Genomic DNA, 23,619 nt, shown 5'->3' with positions numbered 1-23,619 from the left:
TCATCGTGATAAAGTTCATATATCCAAGTGAATGTTAAAAATAGAAAAGCAATTAATTGCAACATTTCTTCTCCAAGGTGAACCCCCCTCCTCCTGCTACCGGACTAATGAAATGTGTTCTTTCATCACCCTAGTGATTTCCATGACAACCTTAACTTATGTCAAGCAGTTTACTGTCTTTTTTGGGGGGTGGGGGGTGGGGGGGAGGCTGGAGATATTGGCACGTTGGCATTCTGCATTGGTATTTGTCTTTCCAAACCTAACATTCTGCTTGTTTCAATACCTCTTTTAAGTAAGCGTCAGATGATCAATGTATACTGATATGTTTAGGAGTAGATCAGCATTCTTTTTCTTGGTGCCCCTGCACAAAATTGTCTCTCGTAACGAAGTCAGCTTCATGGGAGGCAGGAAATCAAAGCGAACAGAAGACTCTGAATGCAACAGGCCTATCAATTTGGCATGTTTCAGCAGAGCCTTGGTAAGCAAGAGAACCAGGAGTCATTGACATCGATGAATCATCTTAGCATTTCCGTGCGGGGCCAAATTGTTCTTTAGATACCGACAGACTCGGAAGCAGTGCCAATGCATTCTGCTTAGAGCTTCCGCCGCAATTAGCAATAATGAGCTTCAGTTTTAAAATAAATGAAAACAGACTTTGAGAGAGAAGGTCCAATCTAAACAGTCTGGCAGAAGACGCTTCCCCAAAGACACGGAGCCAAATGGCCATTAACTCCACTTACAGCAAGGGATTGCCCTAGCGAAAGAAGGAGGGGCAGGGTGAGGCCTAACCAGCATAGTGCAGGGGGTTGGACTAGATGACCCAGGAGGTACCTTCCAAAACTCTGTTATTCTCTGATTCTGGAATAACATCACAGTTCAGAAGTCTCATAATTTCATTCTAACCTGTTTTATGAGGTAGTTCCTGAAAGAATAAAATAGAAGAAGGGAGAGCCACATTATAAGCTGTGTCTGGCCCCCATTTGGGAGAAATATCTCAATAAGAAGTAATAGACCCTGTTCTTCCATTGATGGCCATGGCCCAGAGAATGAAATGCCGGGGGAAACCACAGTATTGAATTTTTTCTTCCAGTCCGGATTTTCGCTTGCACTGCCCAATGGTTTGCTGCTTTGAAAGACCAAGGATCTTGTTTCATATCTTAGGCTACTCAATGCTGTCTAATGCCCTGTCTTGTTCTGAATAACGTTGGCTTGTCTTGGCCATAGGCTCCAGTGAGCACATCTCTGGAGTTGCAGCATATGCACTTTCAAAATAAATGTCAAATAAGTGGACGGTGTTGCCCAATACAGGCAGTCAGAAGATGTGACTCTGATACAACCATCAGTGCTAGACAGAGCAGATAAGTCACTACAAATGTTTGAAAATGCAAACCAGCACCATGCTGAAATGAGGTGACCTGGAATTGCAGGCTCAGATACGTGCTCATTAGAGGCCTGCATGTTCTAAAACATCCAGAGTAATAGATTGTGACAGGTTCCACATGTATAAATATAGTTATTTGCCTGAGAAGGCAAAAGCCCAGGCCCCCATAGCAAAGGACTGCTGGTTACTCTGAATGGAATTCTGTCTGAAAGTGGAACAGAGAGCCAGAGGAAGGCTTGCTAACATTCAGTGCAGAATAGCAAAAGTTTAAAAGGATCCTAAGACAGCAGTTGGAGATTTTTATTTATTTATTTAGATTTCTATATCACCCATCTCTTTGCAGCTCTGGGCGGTTTAAGGACCTTTGGAGTCCAGAGAGAACATGAGCCCTATGAAGGGTCAGAGGGTAAACCGTTCTTTGGCCATCTGGTTAACATGAAACCAGAACCCTCGGTCCTTAAGTGTGTGATGATGTCACTTTCAGGCAAAACCCAGAAGCTACAACATTCATGGTTGATGAAACACAGCAGTCCCTGTTGATTTTCTTTATGGCTCATCTTCCCAGCCAAAATAGTAGCCTCAAGAGAAACTCAATAAGTAATGTAACAGTAAATTAGGATAACTTAGGGAGGCGGTACTTAACTTTGCTCATTGAAGCCATCTGTAAGTAACTTCAGTGAACAATGAACTTTTTCGTGTTACACCCGCCCGGATTGCAGCTCATGAGAGCTGCAGTTCCATGAGAACTAGAAACTTACTTTTTTTTGTCTTTCAAAAATGAAAATCGAAATTCTCTGATGATGGCTGCATATGCTACCTTCCTCACCAGGGGCCATATTCAGCAACACAACTGTGGCCATACTGGTTTCCAGAGTCCAAGATTCCCGCTTTGTAAAAGCCACGCCACTTCCGTTAATTTAGAACGAGAAAATGTCTTCTGCCTGCTGCTGCTGAATTACAACGAGATACCACCATGATGATACCAAACGGGGGAGATTTAGACCTTTTTGGCTTTCGGATCAGAGCACAGAGCACTGGCAAGACTTCCCAGAGGTGGTTGTCAGGGTCCCCAAATGTGTCCCCAGTAGCCAAGGCAGGAGAATGCTGCCCGCTACACAAATCACAATGAGCAGCTGCCTGTTTGCAGCAAATCACAACGAGAACCCGTGTGTAAGGCTGCAGAGATGACTGAATGGAAGTCTACAAAACAGCGAGGCTGAATTAGGCTTTGTGTGCTACACTTTCAGGCTTGCTCAGCGATGCAAAACTAGTTACTTTGAAGGCGGAAGGATTTGTGCCGGTAAAGCAGAAGCTGTTTAGAAGCAGCCTTAAGGTTTGGGGGGGTTTGTCCTTTTTCCCCCCTTAATCCGCCCTGCTGGCTCAAGCACTGATGAAGCAAAGCCTGGGAACAGCAGTATTTACCACCCCCAAAGTGATTGGATTTTCCTCCTAGGAGAAATGATCTCATGTTTGCGTTGTGAACTATCAGTTCTCATCGGGCCTTGATGAGTCACAGACAGAATGCTGTGGACGAGGCCAGATCCACAGCCTTCACTGTAACGGTGCAGCATGAGCACATGTTTTGCTTTCAAACAGTCCCCGGTTTGATTCCCCATGTTTCCATTTGAAAATATCCAATGGGGAAGACCTCTCAGAGATCTTGGAGAGCTGCTGCCACTCAGAGCAGACAATACTGGAGAGGCCACATGAAGCTGCATTTTTCTGAATCAAGGTCATTGGTTTATCAAGGTCAGCAGTATTTTGATCAGCAGTAGCTCTATAAGATTTTAGTCAGAGGCCTTCTGCACTATCCATGACCTTGTCTTTTATGACTGGAGATGCTGAGGAGTGACTTTGGGATTAGACATGCGCACTCGGTTCACCCAAACAAAAACAAAAAAACCCCAAAATAATACCTTATTGGATTTTTTTTGGGGGGGGGGGTTATTTCTAAAATGGTTAGAGATTCACTAATCTGCTTTGGCTATCAGAATAGTTGACACAAATAAAAGCTTCTCCTTTTTTTGGCTTTTATTTGGGCATATTTAGCAGCTGGAGTGGCTGCCAGCCATTTAAAATGAATAGCTTTACTGGTCTGCCAGTCATCCGTTCAGTTTAAATGGCTGGCAGCCATTTGAACTCTTCCTTTCACTCCCCCTCCCTTTGGTAGCGAAAGGGGCCGCTGGAGTGGTTGCCAGCTGGTGGGCTTAGTGGGGGGGAAGGGGGGTTCAAACTGGGTCCCCCAGCACAGCCCAATCTGAACCTGCAGAGAGACTTCTTTCGGCAGGATCAGCTGTTTGTCAAGGTTAGCCTGGTTTGAACCAGTTCATAGGGAGAGAGATCTTTGCATCACTCTGCTGTCACATGGGGCTACTGCCCAGCAGCTGAGCACAGATCAGCACAGGAGCTGTCCACGGATTCCCCGGCACAGTCAACATGCTGAAGCGGAAGACAATCGGTTAGCTGTGGAGCTGTCCAGGCAGAGAAAAATTTTGCCTCCTGGATCAGCAAATGCAGGACCCATGAAGAAGAAGAAGAGTTGGTTCTTATATGCCGCTTTTCTCTACCCGAAGGAGTCTAAGAGTGGCCTTCCCTTTCCTCTCTGTGAGGTGGGTGAGGCTGAGAGAGCCCTGATATCACTGCTCGGTCAGAACAACTTTGAGTCTACTGGCACCTTCGAAACCAACAAAATTTGATTCTGGGTTGGAGCTTTTGCGTGTATCCACACTTCTTCATGCCAGGGAGTGAAGGAGAAAGACCAAAGCGAAGCTGTGTTTCCTTCCCCACTGCCGAGTTGCTAAGAGACATGGTTACTGGGATAATGTGATGGTTAAAGCATCAGACTGGGATCTGGGAGACCCAAATTTCAAATCTCCACTCTGTCATGGCAGCTCACTTGGCATCCTGGAGGCTGTTCCTCTCTGTCCGCCTAACCTAACTTACAGAGTTGCCATAAGGCTAAAATGAATGATGGGGACAATATAAGCTGCTTTGGTCTCCACTGAGGATGAAGGCAAGGTACAAATTAAATAAACAAACAATATCAGAAAGTCCATGAATGTTGACATTTGCCAGTAATTCTTATGAACGCCAACAGGCCAGTGGGAAACATTCGAAAATCTTGACACCAGTTAATCTGAAGGCCAGCTGTGTAACACATGTGTATGTGACAGTGCGATCTTATTCTGTTTTCAGGGGGGGAAAACTTTGCGTCAGGGACGTTTCTCCAGGTTTTGGAAGAAATAATATCCTCTGTTACATTATGTAGTTAAAAATTTTCCCCAGTGATATTAACTTCATGCATTTCATTTCACTAAAGCGCACCGTTTGCTATTATCTTTAATTACAATCCAGAGCAGCCCTTTGACCTTTCCATATCTACGGCAAAGCTTTTCAGGACACATCAAAAGAATTCCTTATCTCATTGGGATGGTAGAAACCACCGGGCTGTAACTGCGATGACTCCTATTCCCTTTGAGTCTCTTATCTCCAAAATAAAGGCGACTCTTACCTCAGTCTCTCCATCATACTCCCATCCACTGCCATCCCACCTTGGCTTGTGAATCTTACATACTCATAAGTCTGATGTTTTTGTTCTGTCATCGGTCATCTTCTCCAATTTCAGTCCTTTAGGACAATTTCTGGGTAGTAAGGCCCACTGAAAAACATGGGACTTAATTTCTGACTCATTTAGGAATGCTCTCAATTACTCTCACAGTCTTCATCTTCACCACTGTGTACCTGTCTTGATTCTATTGGCTTAGCTGTTCTGATGTCACAGAGGGTTTGGATGTCTTTGGTCTAAGTTAAGAGCACAGACCCAACTTAAAGTATCTTGACTTGCTACAAGGGACCTTCCTCTGGATTGGCTGTTCGTAAACAGACAGTTTTTAGCCATCTTGGTGGAGTTTTGTGTTTTATGGGGCGGGGGGTTTTACTGGGTTTTATGTCTGATGTATCCCGCTTTGAGTCGTTCGAAAGAGGTGGGCTAAAAATCGGAGGGATGGAGGGATGGAGGGATGGATGAATGGACACAGAGCTGCAAGTACTGGCCTCATCTCTTCCATTTCATGCTCAGAACAACAACTGTCTGAGACAGGAATGGAGCGAGACTGTGGCTGGCCCAAGTTCACTCAGCAAGCATCGATAGTAAAGTCAGGATTCAATCCTTGGATTTCCAGATCCCAGTTTAACACTTTAACCACTACACCAAGCTTGTGTTTTTGATATGTAATGGACCTATTGTAAAATGTCTCTTTCCCCACCATCCCGACTGAAAATTTCTCTTCTCCAGCACTATTTCTGTATGTTTGTTAATCTAGAAAACTCTTATCTTGCCTACTAAAGCAACACTCGAGGTGGCTAGGTTTGTCAGAAAGTTCTTAACAACCAGAGGGAGGGACTGTGGGGGATGTACAATACCAGCTATGTCAATTCTGGTAAAAGCATAGAAACTGTGAGTTAGTTCTAGGAATTGCTGGAAACTCTATGGTAAAAAATCATAGCATTTCTACTGTGGGAAATGGGTGAGGGGTCCCCATGGGAAAAAAAACCCTGTGGGTGGCATACAGCAGTACAAAACACGCAACCATTGAGACACAATTGCTAACAAATTTGAACAACAAACGGAAAGGCTGGTGTTAAATAATAAAACATCAGGCAAAAGCAGATTAACTGGAGGCTAAAAACGGCAGCTGGCTTGGATATGAAATGTGGCTAAAGTAACTTAAATCGAGCCATTAACGTGGTACCGTTTGAGCACTGCACAATTTTAAATAATTAAGGAGGCAGCAATAAAGTTAGTGATTCAGCAAAACAGATTCAAGAATTATGTTTTGTTCAGAAGCAGACACGCTAATATATTTTGCCGGAGCATAGATACAGATTTCGCGGGGGGGGAGGGGGGGAGTCATTCTACCTGTGTCTCCTTGACTGTTCCGTTCCCTGATGTGCTTCTAGAGTTTATCTACAGCTGTAGTTCTCCGGAGGCAGTAATGTCATTTTCTACCTTCCCTGATCATCGATCATCCATCCCCTTCCCTTCCTCCCCCCCCCTCCAAATTGTCTCGTAGGCCAGGCAGCTGGTGCTCAAGTCCTCTTCAGATGCACTTGCTTCATTATTTCCTCATTTAAAAATTATGAGGACAAATCCCAGCGCATCTGTGCCAAAGGATTAACTCAAAATGATCAAAACAACGGTCTTAATGGACTTGTTTCTTAGCCTCACCATCGGGGGATTCAAAGGAATTCAAATCCTCATTAGGACCATTTACTCATACCTACATGATCGGATGGCTTTCTTAAGTCTCCTATATATTTACTCGGGTGACATAACATGGAATTGCAGGAAATGTGTTGACCTTACCATTCAAAAACAGGCTTCCTTTTTCTTATGAGAGAAAATCTTTCATTGGATAAGCTTACGCAGTAATTTACCAGAGTTATGAGGTATGGGGAAGGGATCAAGGGAGATCATTTGTCTCACTGAGGGTTCTTGGCATAGGTGAGGTTGTGGAGGAGGAGAGTAGGGATGTAACTCCCCATGCGGGGCTTGGAGATCCCTTGGAATCAGGGTTCCCAGGTCCCTCCGGGCTCCAGCAGGGGATGGGGGAGTAGGGTTGCCATATCCAGATTGGGAAAGTCCTGAAGACTTGGAGCTGGATCCTGAGAAGGACAGTGGATCTCAGTGGGCACAATGCCATAGAGACCCCTTCCAAAGCAGGCATCTTCTCCAGAGGAACTGATCTCTGTATTCTGGAGATGAGGTATCATTCTATAGGGTCCCCAGGTCCCACCTGCAGGCAAGCATCCCTACCTGGAATTACAACTGATCTCCTGATGGTGGACTCTTTGGTTGATGGACTCTGTGCCACTACATGCCACTGAAGTTCTTCCTCTCCCCAAACCCTGCCCTTTTCAGATGGCATTTTCAAAGCTCCAGGAATTTCCCAAATGCAGCTAGTTGGCTACTGGCTCTGCTGGTCAGAGATGTACTGCCTCTGGATGTGGAGACTGCTTTTAATCACCATACCTAGTAGTCGATGGACCACTCCTCCATGAATCAGTCTCACTGGTTTTCAAAAGTCATCCTTGCCATCCATTGTCAGCAAGTTTTACATACTCATTGAGTGAAGAAGCACTTAGAAAACCAGATATCCCTGATTAGGAAGCACGCTCATATGTACTGGGTGATGGATGGTCTTTATTTTTAATAGCTAAAACCCATGAAGTTGCTTATTAGATTTACCCCCTTCAAGTCCGATCACTACCGATACACAATTCAAACAGTAGTAACAGTTGTTGCCAATGAAACAGTTTGCAGAACTCTCATCTGACAGAATAACAGGAGTTTTATTCCCGGGGTGGAAAGAATCATTTCCTGATTGTTGTTTTTCAGTGGTCGAAACGTTAGAAAAGGAGCACAGATTATTCAAGGAAGGCATCTTGGGCTTCATTCTGAGGCTCAAGTGTTCAATTCTAGCCCCATCTCTAAGTCTCCTGCTGACCAGAATGCTGAATCGACCACTGTCATCCTTTCTTCTCCCTCCATCCCAGATAAAATTGAGCCTGGATCATCCACATTTACTCTTCAATAGTGCTTTTTCCCCCTTCACGGGGGCCTGTTTTTAGTTATGGTGCTATGGCAACACCATACAAGATGTGTGCCTGTGTTGAAAGACTCAGCTTCCCCTCACTTTTTCAGGCAGCACTTCTCCTGGAGTGTTCAACTACTCAAGTGTGTTTTAGGAAGTCTTTTCCAGGTTTAATATCTATTTGCTTTCCTTGATTCATCTGTCCCTTGGGTCATTTTGAGGAGTGTTCTTCTTTTCTTTTCTTCCTTCCCTTCCTTTCTTGCCTTTCCCCGTTGTTCTTTTTAGACTTGGATCTTACAGCACGGACCATTTGCCATTTAGAATATTTTATACAGTGCCTAGTCCCTGTCATTAGTCTCATAGAACCCTGGTGTCTCTCTTAGAGCCATTGTGTGTGCATTTCTGTTGAAGCTGATATCAGATTCAGAAAACCAGAACAGCAACAGTGGCTGTATAGACCTCCAGTGTTAATGATGCTTCTAAACATTATTACAACGTTAAGGATATCATCCTATGCCCTCATACCTTTGTCTTAGTCCCACTGTGGGACTTTCTAATGCATAACTTTGGTCCTTACGTGTTATTTAAGGACTATGCAAGTTAAAATACTTCTCCAACTGGAGTGGTGTTAGGATTGCCAACTCCAGGGTGAGAAATTATTTGGAGATTTGGGGGAGGAGCCTGGGGAGTTTGGGGTTAGGAAAGGGTGTAATGCCATAATGTCCACCCTGTAGCACCGCCATTTTCTCCAGGGGAGCTGATCTCTGTTGACCGGGGATCAGTTGTAACTCCAGGAGAACTTGAGGCCCCACCTGAAGGTCAGTCACCCTAGGTGGCTTGGGTTTTCCCAATGTTTCTTAGTCCCTCTGTGCAAAACTCATCTCTGCACTACTGATATTAAAGCAGCTGTGATAATATAGTGTCTGATATTCATTCCCAAAAGGTTACTGCCAGACTCCACATGCAAACGGCCAAGTTCTTGAACAGATTTATCCTTTCATAAATCTGGAGAAGATCTGGAACATTTACCTCTGTCGCTCGCGTTGCCAAAGTAACCTTGACGCTAAAGCTTGTGTTTGTATGTCACATGACCTGTAACCATGGAGATCTCAGCCATGTAATTTGTAGCTAAGTGCCCGGCTCCTTAGCAGCAGTATGCTAAGGCCTGACACAGAAAGGAATTACTGATAGGCAGAGAATATATCTTTTCTAGGTAGAGTATCCAACATTGACTTTAGAGACTTAAGTTTGCCCTTCAGGGATGCCTGGTTTGTTTCACCAAAGAGGCTACCAAAAATCCATCAGGGTTAACAGAACATGTTTCACATTGGACGTGTCAATATTTGGCATGCAGAGTCCGGCTGGTTATTGCTGATATCTGCTTGGTGTGTGCATTGTGTCTGAAAAGCACAAAGCTTCAACCATGGAATGTACACAACCTCAGATGGAAAATGTTGTCAGTCATTAAATTATTTTTTTAAACTTCTCTTTAAATGCCTTCAATTCTTTGTCCAAGTTTTTTTTTTAAGTCTCAAAAATAAGCATATCCCATAATTGAATTAGCTTTACTGTTTTGTTTTGTTCTTTTAACTTCTCTCAACATTCATCATTTGTCTAGAATGCAGCAGAGGTTTAAAAATTGTCCTGTTTTGTTGTTGTGGAGTGATCCTCTAGCAACGTGGAAGTGCAAGTTTTAAAAAAAATGTTTTACTGTTGTGGCATTTCCCCATAGCAATGCGGAAGTGTATTTTTAAAAAAATAAACAAATTCGGGACTCTCTGGGGATGGAAGTCTGATTTTCCAAAACAACCACTGTGAAGGGATTGGTGGCTTGTGTTGATTGACAACCCGAGGAGGGCGGGGGGGGGGAAACTTTAGGTTTCTCCGCCACCTCGTCAGGAAGGGAAAAGCCACAACAAGGCGGTGGGATAACGTCTCCCGTCAGGAAGGGGGTCTCCTGTCAGGAAGCATGCGAACACGCAGTTTCCTATGGAGCATTCACAAGCAGGAGGTGATGTGTATTTTACGCCTCCCTCTCTCTGCCTGCTCGTGACAGACACAGTCTCAAACAGCACAGAAGTGAAGTAGTTAACATTAAGTTCTGATCGTGGTTACAGTCATTCAAACGTAGCCAGTATTTGATTGGAACAGGGCTTTGTGGCCAGATGTGATGTTATATGCGAGACAAAAGCATGAACATGGATGGAGTGCTTCATTCTTCCTGCCAGCCTGTTACTTTGCCGTAACAATTCATTCAGCGTTCCGGTTGTGCTTTCTGCTACGTTTGGATTTGCCATATTCTTTTAAGAGCACAGGGGGAGTTTATTAAGGACATGCAAATCTGTTTTCTCCCAAGAAAGCCTGGGGACCTAGAGAGACGCCTTTCTTATTTGTTTGTGTATGTTTGCCACTGTGAATGTTTTCATTTCACACATATTCATTGCTGGCGTTCCCAATTTGTTTGTATCTTTTAAGTAATTCTTACGCAATTTATATGCAATCAATGCAAGAATTAGCATTCAAAACTGCATGTATTTTAATGAGAAAAATTCATCAGGAGGAAACAGAAAACGGCATGGAAATAAAGACACAAAGGCTTGATTTACAACATGGAAAAGTAAGATCTGCATGGGAAATTTGAAGCAAAAGCTGGTGGGACTTTGCAAAAATCAGTAACATCCTTGAGCAGGTCTGGGTCCAATCAGTGCCTTAATGGAAGATTGTCCGAGAACTCGTATCTATCATCTTGAGTTCCCCAGAGGCAAAGCAGAATATAAATGTAAATAAATCATAACATCGGATATGAACCGGTCCTGAGAGAGCTGCTTGTTCCAGACTGAGAAATGGTGCATAAAACAGTTCTTGCTTCTCCTTTTGTTTAAGAGCTCTTTAAAAATTTATTGTATGTATATAGAGCTGGAAAATTGCTTCTGTTAAACACTAATGATTCTGTGCCTTTAGAGAAATTCCAAATGAAATGGAATATTAGAAATTACCTGTGGGAGTTTCAGCTCTCTTTATTCAACTGAACAATGGAAGTGGCACTGTACATTGGGGAAAAGAAAAGAGGAAGGCTCCAGGTAGTTCATCAAGCTACTTTGGGAATCCTTGCCAGCTTTATCTTCTCCACGTGCTTGTGGTTGCTTCTCAACTTAGGGTTGCAGGCCTCCAGGTGAGACCTGTTGATCACCTGATCTCTGGCCAACAGAGATCCATTCTCCTGGAGAAAATGGTTGCCTTGGTGGGGGGGTCTCTATAGCATTATACCTTGCTGAAGTCTCTCCTGTCCTAAAATTCCCCCCTTCCCAGGATTTACTCCAAAATCTCCTGGAATTTCCCAGACATGAGTTGGAAGCCCTATCTCATTTTGCCCACCTGGGCCAGTTTCTCCACTCGAAGTCTCTTTCACTAGCATCTTATAGAGTCTAAGTATCAGATTAAAAGCCATATGGTACAGCAATTGGCATGTTCGGGACACCCGCGGTGCCATGGAGGCTATTGGTCCCTGTGACCATCCTGAATATATCCTTTAAATCTTTGCCAAGTGGTTCAGGGTTGCTACGTAGAGGCAGGCAATGGTGAACCATCTCTGAATATCTCTTGCTTTGGCTACCCTATGGCAGCCTTTTTCAACTTTTTAATGGTTGAGAAATCACAGAAGTGGTGCAATCGTACAGAATATGGTTGGGAAGCATAGCTCTGTACGCACCCACCTGAGGCCCCTCCCCTTCTCACCCCCTCCAGGCACATCATTGGCCATTGGGAGGGGCAGATTGTACAGAGCTATGGTGATAAATGGTCATATCACTTGAAAAAGGTTTAACACGTTTTAAGATATATTAAATATTAATTCACTGCCACTCATTCAGGAAACCCTTCCAGAGTTATCAAGAAGCCCCTGCCCATTGCGGTCACCCAAAAAAAAAAAAAGCGCCTCTCATCTTGTCATCTATCTACTGACATCTCTCCTTTTTTTCTTGTTTTTTGCTACTGCTGTTGCTGCAGTTTGAAGTTATGCTGCTATATATAGTCTTTTGCCATTTTCCCTTAACCACTGCTGAGTTTTCTTTATCCAGAATAGGATTTGTTTTTGTCTTGTTTTTTTTAAAGGAACAAAATGATCTTGCTTTCTTTCATTTAGAAGCAAGCTATGGGGAGCAGCCGAGAACCATATCTGATCCTCAAAAATTATCTTGCTTTCTTTCATTTAGAAGCTAGCTGTGGGGAGCAGCTGAGAATCTTATCTGGTTTGAATCTTTCTCCAAAGCGTTAAACCAGACACTGAGTAAGGGAGAAAAATGCATGTGCAGCTTATTTTCCCTGAGCAGGCATGAGATATGGCAATCTGCATTTAGTGTAATCTCATTCTCTCTCTGGCTGCAAGCCCAAAACCACTTTAATAAAGAGTAGACCCATCGCTCCCTCCTCCACCACCACCCCTTTTTGCGAGGAAATCGTTCCAGGATTTTGGTAAGGTTTTGCAGCTAGCAGTCAAATATATTTGCTGATTTGTTCAATTCTGCACTCTCAAAGAGTTATTTATAGTGGCTAAGAAACTCTAAATGGCTAGATCTCCAGTCAAAAGCCTTAAAAATAAGTGATTGCTTTTTTTCTCCATGAGTCCCTTGTTAAATTAATACTTTAAGAGAGAAATAAGGGGGGGGGACACAACATATCTTTCATTTCTGAATGGTTATGCGGGAGGTTCCTGAAAGAAAAACCGCTTTTATTGCAACGTTGTTCTACATGTACTTACAGTGCCAGGTGTAAAGTTACCTGGGAGTTGGCCTCATTGCAGACAGTGTGACTTGCTTCCAAATAAATCTACATAGGATTGCATTGTTGATGAACTCTAACATGCCCCAAAGGCCATATTGGGCACCCATGCTTGAAAACTAAACCATGAGAGCCCATTTTGGACTAGATCTGTGTCCTCTTGGCAGGGGAAGTCATTTTTCCTCTTCACACAATTTTCCTATTGGAAATCAAATCCACTGAGCCTTGGTAGGCGGGAAAGGTGTGTACAACATATCTATCTGCTGGCAGTTGGGGAAAGAAAAGGCATTGAAAAAGAAAGGAAAGGCATTGTCAAAGGAAAGGCATTGGGGAAAGAATCACAACTCCATCAGCACTGAGCTCTGATCCAAAAGTGTCCCTTTCCTGTTGACAAAGGATCTTTCATCTTACTGGCGAGGCAGGCCCAGCATCCAAAGCAGTTCTGAATATGGAAAGGAGGCTCTGCCCATCAAACCAAGAAGTGGATTCATGACGAGGTGAATGAAACAGCAGAGGTACCATCCGGCGAGATAGCTAGGGTTAGGGTGACACAAGAAGAATTCTCTTGGAGATATGATTCAGTAGTAGAATCTAAGGCTTCATAAGCTGGATCCAGGAGTGGATTGGGAATTGAAAATGGCCCTAGAGCAAGCCAAGCAGGGCAGTGCAGGCCAGCAGTGTAGGAGGCCATTCAGCTCAGTGTCTCAAAAAAGGGAGCATTAGTGTACATCGGTTTGTAAGAAATATTGTTTTCTCCTGAAAACGGACAGCACGAAAGCGCAACAGATGAACCAATACCAATTTTAATTATTGATGGAGGGTCTAACCCAGCCTTCCTCAACTGAAACCGCTGAAATATTCTTCTCAGAAATCTCAGAAGTGATGTGATCATGTAGAATATGGTCAGGAAGCATAGCTGTATACACACCCACCTGGGGCCCCTCCTGTTCCCACCCCCTCCAGGTCCATCACTGGCCATTTTGGGAGGAGAGGGCTTGTTGATGTGACCATATATGGTCATATCATCCAATAAATGTTTAGGAACTTTCCCTGAAATTTAAATGGCCAATCTGCCCCTGACTGACTCTGGAGCACTGTCTTTTCGTGTTGCGTTGGGGGAGCTCATCCTGGTTCTTCTTACATCAAGGATCTGTTCTCAAGAGTAGAAAGATAAGAAGGGATCCTTGTTCATCCAAGTGGGTGCTCTGTTTTCCAGTGTGGCATAGTGGTTAAGAGCCTCTAATCTGGAGAACTGGAGAACTTGATTCTCCACTCCTCCACATGCAGCCAGCTGGTTGACCTTGAGATAGTCACAGTTCTGAGAACTCTCTCAGCCCCAAATGCCTCAAAGTGTGTCTGTTGTGGGGAGAAAAAGGGAAGGCCATTGTAAGCCACTTCAAGACTCCTTTGAGTGGTAAAAAGCAGTAAAACCAACTCTTATACTTCTTCATTAACGTCTTCTGCATGAGTTCTCCACTTTCTTTATTCTTCTGGTATAAATGCCTGCTGCATGGTTCCTAGGCTGTGGGGGATGGCTCCAGGATGTAGCTGCAGCGTTACAAGAAACCTGGTGATTCTTACTTCCCTTCCATGAAGGTATCTGGGTCTGGAACATGGCAAAATCAGAAAGGAGAGTGAATTCACTATTACTCGGTGGCTAGTAATTAGCAGGATTTCCCCTGGTTTCTCCCCTACCAGAGTTTATACCCCCATTCAAAAGCAGTATGTTGGACTTGGTCATTGTTTTGAACAATGCACATATTTTCACTGCTGTGTCATTTCCCCTTTTCATATTTCTTGTTGACTTTTTATATTGCACTTCTTTGTGTCAATAAAAAATGCAGACATGTCAACCAAGTCAAGAGAATAACATGTATAATTTGTCTGTAATGATATTTATTGCAAATTGCAATGGTTTTATAAACCAAGGCCATTGACTTTTAGATATATTTCTATATTCTGGAAACTGAGAGGAGAATTCAACTTTAATATCATTCCCAGCTGGTTTTTAGCTGCCAATTCATCCGCATTTTCCCATTTTGTTACATTCTCAGTTCTTGCATATCTCCAAACCAAAACGTTCTTCTGTGCAAAGTTAAATTGCCATTTTTGCAGCAAAAATTCAACATACGTGTATGTTCTCTTACAGGTGAAGGAAGCAATGCAAAGAATCCATGACAGAGGCAATATAGGTAAATTAATTCTGGATGTGGAGAAGACACCAACACCACTGGTGAGTAGTATAAGGGGCAGAGAGCACCTTCAGATTACCAAAGAGCCATATGCAGAAGCCAACCTGCAGATGGGGCCTGGAGATATCCCCAAATTACAGCTGGTTTCCAGATGATAGAAATACGTTTCCCCGGAGAAAATAATTTCAGGACCATCCGAGAAACCAACGATATTTTAAGGATATGAACGTTCAAGAGTCTCTCTTTGTCAGTTACATTAATCAGATACCTGGAGAAAATGGCTGCTTTGGAGAGTCAATCTATGGCCCTGTACCTGCTGAGCCCTCCCTAAACTCCGCCCTCTCCAGGCATTTGCCAACCCAGAGCTGGTATCCTTAGCTTTAATGAATATGAGATTTCCCAAATCAACACAAAAGTGAAACTAAGTTTCGATCAAGACAATGGGTTCATTGTAAATAAATTCCAAACGTGCCAACTGAAATATGGCTTTGGTCATCAAATTCAGACACTCTGGCTTGCCAGTCCTCCCCATGTTCATTCAGAAGACCTGTTGTAATGATTTATAGTGCTTCGGACTTAGGCCTAATCTGTGCATACGGTAGACGGTTGCTATAGAGTCCTAAGGTGGCAGCATGGACTATACTCCTTCATACTGCAGGGGAAGGATTACATTGTCCCAAGTTCCCCAACATTAATCTTTCCCTGTAAATAGAAACAGTACAGAATGTGAACTATTAAACTGCAACCTTTCTCCCTGGAGTATTTTTTTTTAATATGAAGGGAGTTTTTTTGTGCATGGGGAAGGATTAATAATGCGAGTTTTCCAACCTGCCATTTGAAATAGTACAGGCCAATCTACCGTTGTAGAATTCTACCATGTCATACTGTTTTGTCATGTGCATTCTTATCCCAAGCCTAAAAGTCACCAACCTTTTCGAACCTGTGGGCATCTTTGAAATTCTGACACTAGGAAGTGGGCCAACATGGCGGGCGCAGCCAACTACACCCAGGCACAAGCATCTGAAATGTGGGTGCAAGAGGAGTAATTTTTAAAAGTGCACCATTAAAAAGGAGAGAAAGAGAAAATGAAACCAATAGTGTCATGGCAGCTGCTCTCCCAAATAATGCTATTTTAACCATCACAGCCCATCATATCTCAAATAGCCAATCAGAAGCCCTGCTGGGCAGGAGTCCCACCCACTTTCCAGAAGCACATAGTGGGCTCCAGGAAAGAGGTTGGCAGGTACCATGGACCCGTAGGCTCCTTACTGGGGATCCATACCTTAAACCAGGGGTAGTCAAACTGCGGCCCTCCAGATGTCCATGGACTACAATTCCCAGAAGCCCCTGCCAGCGAATGCTGGCAGGGGCTCCTGGGAATTGTAGTTCATGGACATCTGGAGGGCCGCAGTTTGACTACCCCTGCCTTAAACAATGGGGGCAATCAAGACTTGAATCACTGCTCAGTCACGACTGTACATATGGGCAGCCTTCTAGCCCAGTCACTTTATTTATTTAAAGAGTTTATTACTCCCAGTTCTCTCCCCAATGAGGACCCAAAGTGAATTGCAGAAACATTTAAAGATAAATTTAATAAACAACAATTTTAACAAACAAAATATAATTTAAAGGGGGGGGGCCACAATGCTACATCCTGAGCAGATTTTAAATCCTGTAGGTCATGCAATGGTAATTTAAGTACATCAAAGGCATTATAAAGTTCTTTGTTCCTAGGCTGATAGAGGGGACACAGTGAAATCAATAGCAAACGAAGGGAGTAGATTTTCAGGATTGTCTCTCTCATCAGATTTCAGTTCTCTCTGCAGAAGTGTTAAATTGTGCCTTCTGCTGTCTTTGTTTAACCAAAAAAAAGAGCAATTTGATTTTGGCAGGCGCCTGCTATCTGCAACCCTTTCCAGAATGCCAAAACACACAACTACTTTTTGCAGTCGTGAGATGCTTCTCCATTTGATAATTATAGAATTCTCCTGGCCAGAGCTTTGGAGGCAGTGGGCAAAACCAGATGTGCAGTCGCCACATTCAAATGAGTGGCCATGGTTAGCTCAGACAGTTTCTGCAAATTGCAAAGGACATCTTGATAAGAATTCCAAGAAGAACTCTCTCTGGTATTCTCTTTTCCGTTTGGGTTAAATTTTTACCACGGCTTAATTTGTGCACTGGTATGGAAGATGCATTTCCAAGACTAATTTGGAGCAGAAATTAAAGCCTAGAACTACCAATTTCTCAGATCTATTTTCAGTTTTTATTTTATTCTTCTAAAAAACAACAACCTTTCTACCAATTGGCTGCAATATTTCTGTTAAGATTTCCGGTCAAACCTAGAGCAAGTTTGGTGTCGTGGTTAGGAGTGCGGACTTCTAATCTGGCATGCTGGGTTCAATTCTGAGCTCCCCCACATGCAACCAGCTGGGTGGCCTTGGGCTCGCCACTGCACTGATAAAACTGTTCTGACCGGGCAGTGATATCAGCGCTCTCTCAGCCTCACCCACCCCACAGGGTGTCTGTTGTGGGGAGAGGAAAGGGAAGGCGACTGTAAGCCGCTTTGAGCCTCCTTCGGGTAGGGAAAAGCGGCATATAAGAACCAACTCTTCTTCTTCTTCTATAATGTTTATACATTTCTTTAAAAAAAAAACATCCCACCCTTCTTCAGGGTATTTAGGCTGGCATATTAAATTCTGTGAATCCCTGTGGGTTCAGTTGTCCTGAATGTGGCAATAACTTGTAACTCAGCAATCTCACCTTCTAGACAGATTCTGACATTCCTTTGCAATGAATCAGCTTTGCAGTTCCACATTGAATATGCTGGAAGGTTGCCATGCCCTCCTACAGGGTTCTCAGTCTTGTGATTCTTGATGTCAGATTTGTGCCCATTTATCCTTTGCCATAGGGTTTGACCTGTTTGCTCTGCATAGAGAACTGAAGGGCATTGTTGGCATTTACTGGCATGTTCAGTGTGGGAAAAGAGAAAGTGAAAGAGCCTGATATGGTATAGTTAATGTTGTTAGGTGCAGTGATTGTTTTGTCTGGGCATAAGTGTTAGCAAAGTTGGCATCTGGGTTGATTGCAAGCTCTGGCACCAGTGTCCATGTTCAAATTAGATACATTATTGTGAGTGAGACTGAAGGACTGTTTGGGGGCAAGAAACAGTTTGGCACCCAGTACTTGCAGAAGAGAACTGTCATTATCCAGTAAATGTTACTGATATCTTTAGAAACTCCTTGTTCCCCTGTAGGGGCCCAAAGCATGTTGTAGACGCAATCACAAATGTATAAAAAGAAAAACCATAAAAACATGCACCATCATCACCATCAATAAAGGAGCAATCCACATCTAAATCCACATAAACAGCAGTAAAATCAACAGTTGCAATTCACTCTCAGAAACAATGCAGTTTCACATTTGGAACTCAAGTGACTGAGGTTTCTAAGAACCCTACAGACAAAGGCCTTACGTTTGCTCTTATTGACTGTGCTCCTCGGTTTTCTGTCTTTCCAACGCAGATGGCCAACGACAGCACAGAAACCAGTGAAGCTGGCGAAGAAGAAGAAGACCACGAGGGGGACAATGAGAATAAAGAGCGTATACCATTCATCCAACAATAGCTACGACGGGTGGGAATGAAAGCCAGGAGGGGGAAAAAAATGGACCGAGCAGAAGAAGGGAAGACGACTGCAAAATCCATTTTGTGTACCAGTGAACAAATGCTCTAGTACAGTGTGTGTTGTTTATTTGTCTGCAGTCAGCTGAGCTATAAGCTGTTGGTCATTGATGTTTTGAACTCAAGTGCCATTCCCACCCAGTGTGGTATTGACATTCCATCACGCGGCACCATGTTTGCCCGTCAGACTCCCTCTCTAAAGCCTTATTAACACACCTGGTCATTTCAAGACAAGAAGCTCTTCCCATGCAGCTTCAAAGGCAAATTTTCACACCAGTTTTAGCAGTTTATCCTCCAACCCCGGTTCCAGCCAGTGCAGCCAACTCCTTGGTTAGTAAAACTAAATCATTACAAAAGGAAGCTTTCCCATGAATGTGAGCCCAGGATCCCTGGTAGTTTCATTGTGCTGGTTAGCCAGCTCCTCTGGCCAAGGTTCCTCATTCAGTGGTAAGAGGAAGCATGTTACATATTGGGCAGTGGATGAGCCAAGAACTCCATGCCTCCATCCGAGCATGCTTCCCCCCCCCCTCGTGAACAGGGGAAATTTGAAGTGGGTTTCTGTGTAAAAAGGCATATCTGGCTCACATAACGCCATGTATCCCTGCACCTGCTTTCTCCACCCCAAAATGGCAATCTCCCATGAAGGATTGTGTGAATCCGCCCGAGCATCAGGGACAGGACTGTGCCTGCAACAAAATTCACGCTCAGAACTGCATGTAACCACATACTCCCTTATATGGGGACCTTGTGCCATTCCTAGAGGTCTCAGGAAAATGAGAATTTTCTACGGGAATTTTCTGTTTTCCACCGAACCTCAAAGCCAGGTTTCCTATCCATCTCATTTCCAAATTATATTTTGTCTCCTTTTTTTTTTTTAATCGTAATTTCTCAAGGAAGTAGAATACCTCAGTTATAAGCTTAAAACACTATATTGGTGGGTGTAAAAGGACAAAGGCCAGAAGAGACTGACGAATGTGGTCAGATTGGTGTAGCTGTACATACAGTAATGATCAGAACCACTTATCTGATAGATAATTGATTCATTGGTGGTGCCAACAGATATGTTGAACGCTCACAATTTTATTGCCTTACATAGAAAAATCTCCAGGGTAGCTTTTTCTCTGATCCTAAAAGATCTCTAACCAACAAAGAAATACAGGATATCTGTTTGTTTAGGTGATTTGAAAGGAAAACGCTTTCTTAAAAATAGTGATCATTATTGCTGTTCAACACACTGGAAGAAATGTTAGTTTGTTGATCTTACACCTTTGCACCAAAATTGTGCCAATCAGCTTCTAAGCCCTAAGTTCTCTCAGCATGAAGCTCTTTCCTTCATATTGATCCAATAGTAGCTGTGTTATACCCTAACTGTAATCCTAAGCAGAGTTACACTCTTCTAAGTCCATTGAAGTCAATGTGTTTAAAAGAGTACAACTATAGGCCAAACTACATGTTATGTTTTACACAAGTTCCTAGCAGGAATTGGCAGCCATATTGGAGATGCAAGCCCCCAGGAGCAATTCCATGTAAAAGAGCCCACAAGAGGCCTGGTTTGAAATTACAGAGTGGGTGAAGACACACACACATCATTTTTCTGAGTCAAAATAGCCTGGGAAGTGTTCTTTGTCCCTTTGTGGAGTGCATTCAGTGTATGTGGAGCTCCCCTATGAGGCAAATGCCCTCCTGGGCTGTTTCAGCTCCAGAAAACATCAGAGGGGCATCAGCATAGAGAGCCTGATTGGTGTACGGGTTAAGAGCAGTGGCCTCTAATCTGGAGAACCGGGTTTGAATCCCTACTCCTCCACATGCAGCCAGCTGGGTGACCTTGGGCCTGTCACAGCTCTCCAGAGCTCTCTCAGCCCCACCTACTTCCCAGGGTGTCTAATGTGGGGAAAGGGAGAGAAGGTGACTGAAAGCCACTTTTGAGAATCCTTCAGGTAGTAAAAAGCAAGGTAAAAAAAAACCCTAACTGTTCTTCCCTTGGGGCCATGGTCCCAATCTTTTACATGGCGCTGCCACTGGGGACTCATGACTACAATATGTTTGCGAGTCCCCAAGGTGAACTCATTTAAAACATAACATGTAGTTTAGCAATGTGTTGAGGATTTTACACTGTAAGGGAAAGGGCCGTAGACTCCAGCACCCGGCCTCCCTCTTGTGATCGCGGTTCATTCGTAAGATATAATTCTAATGCCTAGCATTAGACGTAATTCTAGCACCTTGTGCTACTGAAAGAAATTAATCCCTGTTTTCATAAAACCATTAACACTTAGCAGTATTTTTCAAGGAAAAGAAATGTTATCCTGTATGTTCCAAAAATGCATGAGTTTCGATTAACACAGTATGTCATTTTAAGTATTTTTTAAAGATGTTATTATTGTTTTTACTAATTTTTCCATATAATATTCAATGTATACATGTTGTCTTCTCCGTAGTTATGAAATTTAGGCTCCGATGATAAATCATGATTTAGTGCCTACTAGGATTAGCTTGATTCTGAATCAACAAAGCTACAGGTGTGAACCAATTAGGGTAGGGTAAGGTAGGGTAGGGTAGGGTAGGGTAGGGTAGGGTAGGGTAGGGTAGGGTAGGGTAGGGAAAAATGCCAAAAATGAAGAAAAAAGCATTTGTTGTCAAAGTGAGAACCAATAATCAGATTTATATGTACACTTGAAACATAACTCCATCCTCTGTATTTATCCTCCTCGTGTGATATCTCAGTGCCATAACAGGCTACAATTTGCAGTCAAAATGAATTCAGTAGGAATTTCACAGCCATGGGGACTGCAGGTGAGGTCTTTAGAAAGAAACCACCATTCAATTTTAGTCAAGAAGTAAGCTAGGCTTACTTCTTTTATGTTTACCGTGGTATCTTCCAACCATGTTATTTAAAATGCAGCTACCAACTGAATTAAATTTAGGGGAAATTCAGTGGCAACTGTAATGAGAAACCCTCCTGAGCACACTCCAAGCAAATAATCCTTCAACTAGGCCAGCTGTATCATCGTTCTGAGCTAGCAGATGATACAGATGCAAGTAAAACAATTACAGTTTTTAATTGCGTTTCCTGCATCCTGAAATTTAGCCCGTGAGCTGCCAAGGGAATGGACAGAATTGTAGTATATGATTACCCATCAAAGTTTTCAAATTGTTCCACAATCAAACATAGCATTAAGAGCCCCAAGGCCTGCATATTTCAACAAGTTCAAATGAGATTAACTCTTTTAACTAGGTAGTGGCTCTTAGGTATAAATTCTTTTAATGGCAAGGCCATGGATAACTCATACAACTGCTTGTGTTTTTTTTTACATGCTGTCATTCATTCTGTGTGTTGATTTCAACCTAGCAAGCCAATCTTGTGAATACTCCAAAATCTCCCCATTTTACAATTTCTGGGAAGGTTTCCCAGGCTGAGCCAGATTTGCAAAGTGTAGTCTCTGGAGCATTCGCAAAACCATACCACTTTGGCAAAACGAAGCAATTGTTAATCTTCCCTTGGCCAGTTCAGGCTGAAATGTGAGTTGAGTGAATGTGGGCCAAGAAATCCTGAACCATTAAGAATGTTAGAAGTTGGTCATCTAGTCCGCCATCCTGTTTCCAGCAATGATCACTCAGATGCTTCTGAGGAACTGAACCCCACAAGCAAGGCATGAAGCCAAGATCCCTGTGTTGGCTTTTTTTGGACCTACCCTCTAGAGATTTGTCCACTCTCTTTCGAAAGATCTAACACTGCATCCACATCCATGGTTGGACATTGGACTCCTATAGCATTGGTTCATAACTACACTGTCTTGGCTACATTAGAAATCCAGTTGTAATATCCAATGATGCATGTATGCAGCCTATGAGAAAGAACCTTTGTGCATCTCGCACACATCATTCTGTCCATAGCAATACTACTATAAACAAAATTACGTCCTCCTAAGTTCATTGAAGTCAATGGACTTAGAAGGGAGTAACTCTGTCTTGGACTACACTGTTTCCATGCCCTAATTGTTGACAAAGTCAACCAACAAACTCCAGAAAGTTTGTATGGGATTTTGATGGGAAGGGAATTCCAGTGTATTTTAGGCTATGCCCCTCCTCAAGAGGAAACATATTGTAGAAAATAATGCTAACATCTCTCCCTCCCCATATGTATGTAGGCATGTGTTGCTTCCCAAATAGTGCTCAGAGTTTGGAAGAAGCTCTGGCATCTAACCAGCTTTTCTGCTGGTGAAAAGCGAAGCAATGGGGTCTCCTGTGACCACCCCAAAAGGCTAGACTGGATGTTATGAAACATGCATGGACAAAAGCCATGTCAGGGGGACACTATAGTAAGGAGAACAACTGGATGAGATTAATTGTTAAAAAGTTTGCAGGATCCAGTCTCCGGAGAAGTCTTAGCATCTTTGCAACATCTAGTTATCACTTTTGTGCAGCTGCAGCCAGTTCTCATAGAAAGAGGTTTTCATGATGATGTGCGAATCGTGTCAGCCTGTCCTGAAAATCTTGGCATAATTGGCCAAGAAGTACTCCAGGGGTGACTCAGCATTGTACACTACCTACATTTTAATCTACTGCTCACCTTCCTTCTCTCTCTGTAAAGGAGCTAATTCCCACCTTTCTCCATACAAGTTTCCACTTCCTTTTGAAGATTCTCAGGTGTTGCATGCATGCTGCTAAGAACATGTGTATGGGCTCATATACATTCAGACTGCTAGAATAAGCAAAGTACAAAATTTCCTCTGGGGTGCTATTTTTGTCCTCATAGTATTTCCAACACTAGAGAATGAAGATTACAAGGAGACATTTTCCTGGGTGTAATTTGAGGAGGCCACTTTAAAAAAAATGAAGCCAAATAATCAGGGTTGAGTTTTGTTTCTAGAGATGACTTGGCAAGATTAGAATGCCTAAATGCAACATGTCCATGCGTTGATTTTGTTTATGAAGATCAGACATGTTACCAGCCATGTTCAATTGACCTTTCTCATCTTTTGTATTTGTTGTGTACCTTGC

The 23,619-nt window shown here is 43.1% G+C and overlaps 1 protein-coding gene across 1 annotated transcript in view; it reads left to right on the top strand.

Moving 5' to 3' along the window:
- Nucleotides 1–21,100, top strand: part of VAT1L (vesicle amine transport 1 like) — a 70,496-nt gene extending 49,396 nt beyond the window's left edge. The window contains exons 8-9 of the mRNA XM_077310844.1: nt 14,900–14,983; nt 18,464–21,100. Coding sequence (XP_077166959.1) covers nt 14,900–14,983; nt 18,464–18,565 — 186 coding nt within the window. The 3' untranslated portion in view covers nt 18,566–21,100. The remainder of the gene's footprint in view (nt 1–14,899; nt 14,984–18,463) is intronic.
- The last annotated feature ends 2,519 nt before the right edge of the window (nt 21,101–23,619 follow it).

The sequence above is a fragment of the Paroedura picta genome, chromosome 14, assembly GCF_049243985.1.
Source record: "Paroedura picta isolate Pp20150507F chromosome 14, Ppicta_v3.0, whole genome shotgun sequence".
NCBI lineage: Eukaryota > Metazoa > Chordata > Lepidosauria > Squamata > Gekkonidae > Paroedura > Paroedura picta.
This window is presented reverse-complemented; position numbering and strand designations above follow the sequence as displayed.